This window comes from Myxine glutinosa, chromosome 13, assembly GCF_964187855.1.
Source record: "Myxine glutinosa chromosome 13, kmMyxGlut1.1, whole genome shotgun sequence".
NCBI classification, from domain to species: Eukaryota; Metazoa; Chordata; class Myxini; order Myxiniformes; family Myxinidae; genus Myxine; species Myxine glutinosa.
The window spans coordinates 24,471,217-24,483,619 of record NC_136273.1 but is presented as its reverse complement, the minus strand read 5'-3'; the positions used below and the strand labels follow the sequence as shown (position 1 = coordinate 24,483,619).

The following is a 12,403-nucleotide window of genomic DNA, read 5'->3' as shown; positions in this document are numbered from 1 at the left end:
CTGGTGGATGAAGGAGGCTCCACTTGCTTCCAAAACAGCTCCACAATGACGATAGGAAACGGCATCGCTTATGCGGCCATATTTTTAGAGCAACATTTAAGTACAACACGCAGCTGCATGCTGGGGCATCCTGTTTAGATTGTTCAATACGCAACGGAACAACATTAAAAGTGCAGTGTCATTTCCTCAACAGCATAATAGGCCATCTATTATTATAGAAAGGACACTGTGGATGCTAAATTGAGAAAAGAAAGAGGAGGGAGAATGATGGGAGAGAGAAAGGATGGTGGGTTGTTTGGGAAGAGTGTACGAGTGAGGGGATGGACGAGGAAGGGCACGGATGGAGCATATAAGGAGGTGAGGCAAAATGTCCGCCATATTTGCTGACAAACTATAGATATGCCTCCAATCACCAGATTAATTCCACTACAAGATATTATTTATAACTAAAAACAACAACTGCATTAGGTTATGGATTTATTTTGCAATTGTTAATTCAAATACAGTGTTCTATATAAATTAGAAGGAACACACCTTCACAAGGAATTATTAACTATTGTATCGAATCAGAACTGTAGCTTTGTGCCTGCATATTAAACACTGAGAAAACAAATAAAAGCAGCAAACATTAGACTGTAGTTAGCAATTTGACAGGGTCTAGGTATTTGGCAAGCAATTTATTACTCCTTTCACAGCCCTGGCATGAACATCTCACAAGTGAGGAACATTTCATGCTCGAATCGCCACGGGTCCCTGCCTGGTCTCCTCATGGTTCCTGGGCACTATGAGGATGGTCTTGTGTGCTGTGTGGATGGACAATGGGACCCGCAGGCTCTCGGTTGTGCAAGTTCTTTATAAGTCGGGCTCGGTCATTCCATCGAGTGGCCCAGTGCTGCCCGTCCACCAGCAGTGCTCTATCCTCTTCTACGCAGCCCTCACGGGTACGCTCTAACTCCTCGATGTACTCCTGTCACCAAAATAACATGACGAATAACGGCATGATAATCCCACTGGACAGGAGACCATCCTTTGCAATGTTTTGCCTCATTTCATGTAAAATTTGGTGGGTTTTGTACACTTCGGATAACAGGAAGTGTTTCGGGTCCATAGAGATCTACCAAAGCGATTTCTTTGCTTCAAAATTCCAAACATGAGTCGGCGGATCAAACATCGTACAATTTGCATCGTGGACCTCATCTTGAACTTCAAGCGAGATTATTTTAATCTGCGAAATAAATAAATAAACATCGCATCGCTATGAACCACAGCACGCAGGCATGCTCGTTTTCATTTACATCATTCCCAGTTTTGTTTTCTGGAAAAAGCCAATAATATTTCGAATTCCTTTTACAAGTTCCACATTACGCAATCAAAGCCTTTTGATTTAATTAAATCAATCTCGCTTTGATTTCTAACTATATCCTCTCCCTATAAAATATACAAATGATTAATGATAAAATAAGATGAAAACAACAGATTTATTGAAGTGAGAGGGAGAACAAGTGCTGAGCTTAACTCATCCAAATAAATTAATCAAATTGCTAATTGAAAACTGGTCTTTCTGTGGAATAGAGTACGTCTGCATTGGCAGAAAAAATAAGGACGATGAACCATCTCAACCGAATGTTGACATACAGTCACGTGAAAAAGTAAGTACACCCCATGTAAAGTTTTGACTTTTTCAACATATTTCAACATACAGCTATTTGATCTTCATTTCAGCAATATTGATAGATAAAGGTGATATAATATAACAAATATCATGAAACATTTACATTTTGTCGTCCATTGTATAATTTAAATAAACAATGCAAATTTCGCATGTGGAAAAAGTAAGTACACCCTTGGCTCTAATAGGTGGTATTGCCCCCTTTGGCAGAAACAACTTGAGGTAGCGTTTCTTACAACTGTCTACCAGTCTCTGACATAGACTGGGAGAAATTTTTGCCCACTCCTCCATGAAGAATTCTTTCAGCTGTGCGATGTTTGAGGGGTTTCTTGCATGCACAGCTCGTTTCAAATCCCCCCACAACATCTCGATGGGATTTAGATCCGGGCTTTGACTTGGCCATTCCAGAACCCTCCATTTCTTTCTTTTCAGCCATTCCTTGGTGGATTTACTGGTATGTTTAGGGTCATTGTCATGTTGCAAGGTCCACCTTTGGTTGAGCTTCAACTTTCTGACAGATGGCCTCATATTATCCTCAAGCACCCTCTGGTACAATGAAGAATTCATCGTGGATTCTATGATGGTGAGCTGCCCAGGCCCTGATGCAGCAAAGCTGCCCCAAACCATAATATTTCCGCCACCATGCTTTACAGTTGGTATTAGGTTCTTGTGGTCAAATGCTGTCTTTGGTTTTCACCAAACATGTCTTCTGGTACTGTGGCCAAATAGCTCTACCTTTGACTCATCTGTCCAGAGCACATTGCTCCAGAAGTGCTGGTCTTTGCTGAGGTGTTCATTGGCAAACTTTAGTGTTGCCTTGATGTTCTTTCTGGACAGCAAAGGTCCTCCTGGCACACCTCCTATGTAGATCAAATTTGTGCAGCCTCTTTCTAATGGTAGACTCGTGCACTTTGACATCAACAGCGGCAAGAGCTACCTGTAGGTCCCGTGATGACATTCTGGGGTTCTTAGAGACTTCTTTCAGCATCTTGCGGTCTGCTCTCGGGCTGAACTTGCTGGGGCGGCCTGGCCTGAACAAGTTGGCAGTTGTTTGGAATCTTCTCCACTTGTAGATGATCTTCCGGACAGTCAAATGATTGATTTCAAATTGTTTGGAGATCTTTTTAAATCCCTTCCCAGACTCGTAGGCATCTACAACCTTCTTTCTGAAGGCCTCAGAGAGCTCTTTTGATCTAGGCATGGTGATGCCGCACACTTTTTTTTTTTTTTTTTTTTTTTGTATACAAGATCGAGGCTCGTGAAAGAGCGAAAATTAATCACACAGAAAGACAAACAGACACATAAAACAAATAACATCGGGAGCGGTAGACAAGATGGGGAGAGAGGGGGAAGGACACAAACACAACATTTGAGAGCAGGGACCGAGAGACATGGAGACATCGAGAGATCTGTGGGAGGGAGAGGGCTTTGGGGGGGAGGAATGTGAAGGGGGGGGGGGTGGGAGAGGTATAAACATATGGACACTGCCAGGATATCCAGGAAATAAGTTGGAATTTCAAACAAGGTGGATCTGGGGTGAATTAGTGGGGGTAGAAAAGATCAAGGTTATGGATGGGGGAAGATAAGAGATGGTGGTGAACAGCTGTTTTAAAGACCTGGAGGGAGGAGAGGGATTGAAGGGAGTGTGGGAGTTTGTTCCACAGGCGGGAGAAAAGAGGAATGAAAGAGTGAAGGTGAGCAGAGAGCCGAGATTTCGGCAGTTTAACCATCAGAGGGTTGCTGGCAGATCTTGTGCGACCTGTAGGAATATTTGGGGGACAGAGCACGGAGAGAGCTGGGGGAGCAAGGCCGGAGAGGAGTCGGTAGAAGACAGAAAGACCACCTACCTGCCTGCGGTGAGTGAGTGAAAGGCCCTCAGAGATAGCTTCATCGCGGGAGATTCCAATGATTTTGAAAGCTTTGGATTCAACAGCGTGAAGCCGAGCCAGGTGTGAGGCAGGAGCACCAGCCCATAGGGGAGAACAGTATTCCATTGAGCTGCGGATGAAAGCCTTGTATGTGGTGAGGAGCTCAGGTGTGCCGAGGAAGGACTTCGCACGACGGAGGATGCCCAGTCGGCGACTGGCTTTGGAGGCCAGCTTGGAAATGTGGTTTTCCCAAGAAAGATCATGGCAGATAGTGAGACCCAAAAGCTTGAGTGACAGAACTTCTTGGAGAGGATTGTTGAGAAAGTAGATGGGAGGGTTGTCCAGTCGATCTTTTCGGAGAGACATAGTAAGAGAGTGAGATTTGGCAGGATTGAAAGACATGTTCCACTTGTTCCACTTCAACAACAAAGAGCAAACCAAACGAAATGTCTGAGGTTTAAATAAGACAGGTTCCTCCAAGATCCTCTCTAACGATGTTCTAATCATTTGCACCTGAGCTGGTGCACCTGATTCTAATTTTAAGTATTTGAAGGAGTGATAAATGTAGGGGTGTACTTACTTTTTCCACATGCGAAATTTGCATTTATGTTTATTTAAATTATACAATGGATTACAAAATGTAAATGTTTCATGATATTTGTTATATTATATCACCTTTATCTATCAATATTGTTGAAATGAAGATCAAATAGCTGTATGTTGAAATATGTTGAAAATGTCAAAACTTTACATGGGGTGTACTTACTTTTTCACGTGACTGTAGGTGTGCTAACCACAGTGAGGAAGAGAAGCAACATTTCCGGCATAAGTCCTTCTTCAAACCAGAACATCTGTTGCTGTGAATGAAGAAGGCCTCAGGCCCAAAACACATCCCTTCCACCTAGATATATAGTTCTTTAAATATACCTATGTGTTGTAAAAAAAAATTGGGATTTGGGATTTTGGGGAGTAAAAATTTTTTGGGATCCATTGGCATCTTTTTTGGACTATTGAAAGTACCAGGTTCTGACAACATTTTGAACATGCTTTGTATTTCCAACGGTTTTTCAATGTTTTAGCCTTCATTGCTGCAAAACATTCATTCAAGTTGGTCTCGCATTTGATGATGTCTGCAAATGCCCATGGAGAAACCTAATCTATAACATGATTCGATTTTCAAGCCATAGCATGGGATCTGCGTTCCGTGAGGCAAGTTCAGTGACGGCAGGACAAATCTCACCGTCAGGGTTCAGGGAATTTATGATGAATTGCAAATTCTATGGAATCTCCATGCACATGCTGGATATGTCTTTAACCTTTTCTTGTATTTTTTGTTACTGCCTCTCCAGAAACTGCAGCGGGTAATGGCGCAAAATGCTCCATCGAACGCTCCCCCGTAAATATTGCGCACCTGATAGGACCGATCTCGAGCGGCGATGATGCGTAGGTGAGGCTGTGTCGTCTGGGTCGTCACAACAGATGGCGTCATCTCATTGGAAGGCTTGGAAGGGTTCCGGTAGTTTTCAAGAGGTAGACCCGGCCAAACACTGCACGCAGGTTTTTCCCCAGAGGAGTAAAAGAGCAAATGAAATTAATAACGGACAATTAAACCTTTTCACAAGAACATCATCAAATGACACTTGCGACGAGATTGGAAACCACAAGGCCAAGGCAAACCACAAGGATGCACAGACTGTACCCAACATGACCCCAAGTGCCAGGTGATAAGTCTTGGTACCTTGTTTAAAAAATGTGCAACGTTTCAGCTGCAGTTGAAAGTGTTAAACCACTACCGAAAGGTCCAATGGACCAGGGGTCGTTGGGAATAGTCAGAAGGACATGCCAAGTGCTTATGCTTCCTTATGATCTCCACATCCTTAATAAGCGGATGATGCTTTAAACAGCTTTATGGTGATCAACCTTTACGTGTGGGGTCCATGTGAGTTAATGGAACAGGGGGTCTAGCCAGGTTTACAAAGGATAGGAATCCCGGGTTTATCCTCCTATTAAATCTATAAACTCAGGCAATGAATATTTATTGAAAATAACAATTCAGGATGACATTCTCAGCAGGTTGGTAAGGATGGAATATCCATTAACGAGGCATTCAAATTCCAATTGGACACAAACACAAGTAACCAGATGGGAATCCAAATCCAGAGATAATGAATTGTATCAAGGTGTAAACACAGAGGAAATCTGACGAGGTGTGTGTATGGTGCTCGCTTAGCTTACACACATCATCTACACAACAAGGAATCTTACAGTGGGCAGGGATTGAATGAATGAACATTTGCAATTCAGGAATCTAGAGTACGAACGTTCAGCTGCAGCACATTATTTAAATTCTACCGATGATCACAAAACATGGGGAGACTCACAATTACACTCAAACACGGAGAGGAAAAAGGTGAAGCAATTCGTACCAGTTTGCTCAAATGAATTTTATTCAACGCTTCATCAGGAGCTTCAATGTCTACCAATGTAAAGGTGGTTTCTGTGTGCAGAAGAGGAAGAGTTTGGAAATTTTGTCTCAAAGTTTGTACGGAGTACAGAAAGTGTGCCTGGAGGGACAGCAAAAACGATGGACCACCGAGTCCTTCGGGAACTAGGGGCCACAACAGCCCCGAGACACAATGTACACCTGCAGGGACTGTAAATGAGAGAGGTCTGCCAAGGGTGCTTACGCAGTGGCATTCCAACACCCAGCAGGTGGGCAGGCAAGAGTGTGCGCGGTGTACACAGCTAATTCGAACCAGCACAGGCCCAGCGGCGCAAAACACAACCTGAGCAAAACTTGGGGATTTAGAAGCTGCTCTGAAGCAGCAGCCGCTGAACACGAAGGTCGTGCCCAACATTACAACCAGTGCAACGTTCCTCCAGCTGCCCATCCACTCCAACAAAATGCCTCATACAGTACACCTGTTCTAGTTCTAGCCTTATTATACCGTTCCAGCACAAACACTCGCTTCCTTCTCCATCAATCAGATCCATTCGCCAGCACATTGGTGGTGGATCAGAGCTTCGAGGACCACCGGTCTTTCACACCACCAGCCACCTCAACGTGCCTCTAACCGGTGTCCAAAGTATTAGTTGTCGGTCTCTGTTCAGGTGCCTGGATGTCTGGATTTTAAAAATTCAGAAGGCCTCGGATATTGGTTCACGAATTATGTCTAATGTCCATGGCACAACTCCACTCCCAAGGGGTAAAACAGACAAGAAGAAAAGACAGACACACGAGACATCAATAGTGAAAAAGCACAGCAACATCACTGTCAGGTAAGTAAAACAATATTAAATATACAAACTTGGTAAACGTAGTGTGCACTCAATGATGCAACACCTACCTTGCTCTTAGTATTAAGAACCCCATTCTCACCTGCCTCCTGTATCGGACGAGACCTTTAGGTCTGATCTGTCCAAGCCATGAGTTGCACTGTGTTTTTGAAGCAACGAGGTGGTACTCTTTGCTGCCTTTGTCTGCACTGTGAGACGCACAAGGACAGCGGCATATTATGATGATTCAGGCCACAAGGTAGTTGAGAAACATTATATGATGCATGGTTTTTCATAACACCATAAACCTGGGTGCCTCAGCTTTACATAAAAGCTGCCGTACAAGTGAAATTAACTTTACCTTTTTGAAGTGCCATGAGATCAACGAGGCACAAGGACAGGTGTACATGTACAAGGAGTGCCTGTGATTCTGATTTGATTACTCCCTGGATTATTGTGTTTTATGAAATTCTGTTCATTATGAGAGTGATGTAATATAATTATTAATATAATCAGTGAGCACTTAAATGCTGTTTTCCCACTGAGAGATCGGTTTGATTGTCATGACCTGAAAGATTTGACAGAGAGGGAGAGAGGGACAGAGGGAGAGAGTGAGTAAAACAAGAATACCAAGAATGGAGTAATCAGAGATTGCAGACCATCGCCAGGATGTTTTTATGTGGTTTTGTCCTTTGGGTCCTTATGGTCCTTTGGGTCCTTGGGGTATTTTGGATCCTTGGGGTCTTATGGGTCTTTTGGGTCCTTGGAGTCTTTTGAGACCTCTGCGTCCTCTTGGCCTTTTGGTCTTCAGGATCTTTAAGAATCTTTGGGGTCTTTCAGAGTCTTTGGGGTCCTCTGGGCCTTTAAGTGTCTTTTGGATCTTCGGGGTCTTTAGGGTATTTTGGGTCTTCAGGGTCTTTAAGGTTATTTGGGGTATTTTGGATATTCTACTTATTTTGGGTCCTCTGAATCTTTTCAGGTCTTCGGGGTTTTTTTGGGCCTTCTGGGTCTTTTGGGTTATTTGGCTATTTTGAGTCTTCGGGGTCTTGACGGGTCTTTTGTATCTTCAGGGTCTTAGGGTTTCAGAGGATCTTAGGGTTATCAAGGGTCTAAATGGTCTTCTGGGTCTCAAAGGGTCTTTGGGTTAGAAAAGCTCGATCGGTTTTTATGGGTCTTACGAGGTCGAGAGTTTTAGGGATCTTTGTGGTCTTTAGGATCATCGTGGTATTCATGGACCTCAGGGTTGTAAAGGGTCTAAAGGGATTTAGGGTTTTAAGGTGTATTAAAGGGTCTTAGGTTCTCAAGGGTCTAATGTAATTAATAAACATACTCTCGTTTCGTGTGGACAAACAAACAGACCCAAATGCATACCCTCTCCTCTGGCGAAGGTAATAATAGAATTATGATGTTGATGATGCTGATGGTGGTGATGTCATTCCCATCGCCATAGATACATCATGAAGCTTTTCCCTAGCTAACAATTTAGCTTGGACATGTCATTACTCCATTGCATGGTCCTTGCGAAGCAGGCCTCGACCAGGATATGAATTTGGATGGGGTACCAGCACACAATGGCTTGGTCCTTTATAAATGCAGCGTGGAGTATCAATGTGCACAAAGAAATGTTATGGGACAGCCGGCTTAACCTCCCATCCAAGGATTGGTTCATCCGTTTGCGGGATATAATCGGTCATGGCACTGGTCACTTTCACAATTGTATTTCATGCAATCTTAACATGATGACTGCATGTGGGACAGCCATATTTAAGTCTCTTCCCAAGTCACGATGAATGCTCCCACCAAACATTCACAAGAGGTTCAAAAGGTGCACATTGTCTGTACAAAAATAATATCTACAATTCAAATTACTGCCTTCATTGCAGGAAAAGTAAATGGTTAATTATCCGAGTCGTGACAAACGGCCTAATGAATTCCCTCCCAGTTTGTTGCTGCCATGAGTTGATACACCATGGCTGGTGGCATCAGGGCAGAGACATCTGGGGCCATCTATTTAATTACATATGCAAATTAGCAGAATGTGGAAAACCTTCCCTCTCCTCTCCTTACTCTTATAATCAATAGTGCATTCTTTATAGTGCATTCTGCGAGGCTTCTAATGCTACTCTACCCTCATTTCTATCCCATCCATCTCTCCCTTCTTTCCCCACTCTTCTAATGCTACTCTACCCTCATTTCTATTTCCTATGCCCCCTTCCTCCTCTTCCCTTTCCCAATTTTGAATTTATTAATTCAGCCCTCCAACTCCCTGTGGTTCCTTAATGAATAGATGGCACTGATGGCATAAAAACAAAAATAGTTCATTTTGCTCCTCACTCCATCACTATCCTCTGAAATGTTCTTCCTCTTTCCCAAGCCAAACCCTCCCCAATCTCCTTTTCCTTGCACTCTCTCCTCCACTCCTTTAGTGTAAATATTTTCAAGAAAGCAGCAGGGAGTTGTTAGGGTTAGGGTTAGGGTTAGGGCTGTCAGGGTTAGGGACGAGGTGGGTTCGGGACTTCTCTGTCAACCAGGGACGAGGTGGGTAATAACTGCCCCAAACCCCCCCGTGAACATTAGAGACTCACGGCCGGCCTGAAAGTCGTTACGGATGATTAGCTTGTCGCAATCATGTAGCAAGAATTCTGCGAGGCTTGCAAGCTCGTGCACATACGCCTGTGCATGCTTCGTGCAGCACGCCTGTGGGAGGTGTAAGGGGGGGGGGGGGCAGGGGGTGCTTTTAGCATTTTATGGTTCGCAACAACCACATTGAGGCACACAGAGAAAAATAAAATCATGCAGGACATGGAATGACCACCTTTATAGTGCAGCCGATTTTGCCTGAGCGAACTAGTGGCCAGGTAAAACTGGACTGTAATGGTAATCAAGAGGTAATATTTCCCAATAAACAATCAATGTTCACCTTTCAGGCAATCGGTCCAGTAGGAAAAGACCCACACACATTGACCTGCTCTTCATGAGCAATGCAGGAATTGCGTACCACTAACTTGGTCAAATCTTCGGAGATTTTAACCAAAGATGAGACAATTGGATTACAAGCAGAATTGAACGGCACTCGGTAGAGTGCACACCTCCACCAGGCGGAACAGTTTACGTTTTGTATCCCACCGATAGGCCCGATCTGGATTCGGACCTGAACCAAAATCGATTGAACCAATCAAAATGTTGTTGTCACCTTACCAACTCATCCACCAAATTTTGTCATAACTTGTCCACAACCTTTTGAGATATGGTGTATTTATCATTTTTGGCCCCATCACTCAATAGTGAAGAATCACAAAAAAAAAATTTCGTCCTTGTCACACACCCAACCTGTCGACCAAGTTTCGTCTGAATCCGTCCATAACTTTTTGAGATATCCTGCTCGCAGACAAACAGACAGATGAAAAATTACTCACAGAGCGACACTTGGCAAAAGAGAACAAAGCAGAATGGCACTCAGTAGAGCATCCTTTTGACCTCTTAAATAATTGGTGGTTGAATTCAGTTAGCTGACATACAACAACAACAACAACAGGCATTTTAAGGCCATTTTCCCTGCAAGAGCGGGGGTTAGCCTTGCGGTCCCCATGACAATGTTCTCCATTTTGCCCTATTTTCTGCATCTCCCCTTGTTAACCCCCTTGCCCGCATTTCTTCTTCGACCATCTTTAGCCAAGTCTTTCTCGGTCTTCCCCGTCCACTACTTCCTTCTACATTCATTCCCATCACTCTTTTCAACCAGTCATTTTCATCCTTCCTCAACACATGACAAAACCATCTCAACCTGTTCCTCTTCACAGCATCAATCACAGGCTCTATTCCCATCATCTTTCGCAATTCATCATTTGTCTTCCTCTCTCTCAACGATACTCCACACATCCACCGAACCATTCGCATTTCCATTTCCAGTTAGCTGACATGAAATTCCTATTCAAATTTCAAGTCAATCGGATGAAAATTGAGTCTTTTAGAAATTTGAAAAAAGTGGTTGACCGTTGGCCTATTTTGACCTTTTGGCCTATTCTGATCTCAAAAATAGTTGTTGGTTGAATTCAGTTAACTGATATGTAAATCCCATTCAAATTTCAAGTGAATCGGATGAAAATTGAGGTATTTAGAAATTTGAAATTGTTGTTGACCTTTGACCTATGGTGATCTTAAAAATAGTTGGTGGTTGAATTCAGTTAGCTGATATGTAAATCCTCTTCAAATTTCAAGTCAATTGGATGAAAATTGAGGATTTTAAAAATTAAAAAAAAAGTGGTTGACCTTTGGCCTACGTTGACCTTTTGTCCTACGCTGATCTAAAAAATAGTTGGTGGTTGAATTCAGTAAACCGATATGTAAATCCTATTCAAATTTCAAGTCAATCGGATGAAAATTGAGGATTTTAGAAATTCGAAAAAAGTGGTTGACCTTTGGCCTATGTTGACCTTTTGGCCGAAGCTGATATAAAAAAATAGTTGGTGGTTGAATTCATTTCGCCGATATGTAAATCCTATTCAAATTTCAAGTCAATCGGATGAAAATTGAGGATTTTAAAAATTCAAAAAAAAGTGGTTGACCTTTGGCCTACGTTGACCTTTTGTCCTACGCTGATCTAAAAAATAGTTGGTGGTTGAATTCAGTAAACCGATATGTAAATCCTATTCAAATTTCAAGTCAATCGGATGAAAATTGAGGATTTTAAAAATTCAAAAAAAAGTGGTTGACCTTTGGCCTACGTTGACCTTTTGTCCTACGCTGATCTAAAAAATAGTTGGTGGTTGAATTCGGTAAACCGATATGTAAATCCTATTCAAATTTCAAGTCAATCGGATGAAAATTGAGGATTTTAGAAATTAGAACAAAAGTGGTTGACCGTTGGCCTATGTTGACCTTTTGACCTCAAAAATATATAGGATTTTGTCGGATCACGAACTCTACCTACCTTTTGGTGAAGTTTTGTGAAGATCAGTTTAAAATTGTGTCCTGTAGGCAAGTATAAGTGAGCGGGCGGACGGACGGACGCACGCAACGCACCGCACACACACACACACACACACACACACACACACACACACACACACACACACACACACACACACACACACACACACACACACACACAGTGATCAACATACTTGCAATTTTTTTTTTTTTTTTTTTTGCCAAGTAACAAACGGATGAAAACATACCCACCATCTAGCTTCAGTGGTGTAGGCAATTAGGGTTGGCAATTCTAAAGCTGGTGCTGTAGTTGTTTAATGAACAAAGATTTCGTTGTGAGGATGGGTAAAGGAGGCAAGTTTTGTATGTTTACTACAAAGTCCTACCTCAAACGTGCAATAGTGATCTGCCACTGCAACTCTCCAGGACTTCTGACGCTCTTCCTCTTCACTGCACAAGGATGCCAGGCTCTGCACTCTCTCCGGCCGCCCCAGTACAGGTTTCAACAACTTGCTGTGCCTCTCCTATGCAAATTAGGTCACCGAGGGAGGAGGATGTTTGGTGTGATGAGGGAAGGAAGGGGTTATGAAACTGAAACCCCGACATGATATTGCAGAACGAGCACATGGAATTTCAGGGATAAGTGGATCAGCTTTGGACA

At 42.9% G+C, this 12,403-nt stretch overlaps 1 protein-coding gene across 3 annotated transcripts in view; it reads right to left on the bottom strand.

Moving 5' to 3' along the window:
- Positions 1-464: 464 nt before the first annotated feature.
- The window catches only part of LOC137438323 (coiled-coil domain-containing protein 180), a 45,934-nt gene continuing 33,995 nt past the window's right edge, over positions 465-12,403 (bottom strand). For 2 of the 3 annotated variants that reach the window (XM_078767186.1, XM_078767185.1), the window contains exons 5-9: positions 12,129-12,266; positions 9,399-9,510; positions 6,917-7,022; positions 4,949-5,084; positions 635-967 (exon numbers count right to left, since the gene is read on the bottom strand). In XM_078767186.1, the coding sequence (XP_078623312.1) occupies positions 767-967; positions 4,949-5,084; positions 6,917-7,022; positions 9,399-9,510; positions 12,129-12,266 (693 nt within the window). In that variant the 3' untranslated portion in view covers positions 635-766. Of the gene's footprint in view, positions 968-4,948; positions 5,085-6,916; positions 7,023-9,398; positions 9,511-12,128; positions 12,267-12,403 lie in introns of all 3 variants that reach the window. The other variant, XM_068133442.2, reaches the window with a different exon arrangement.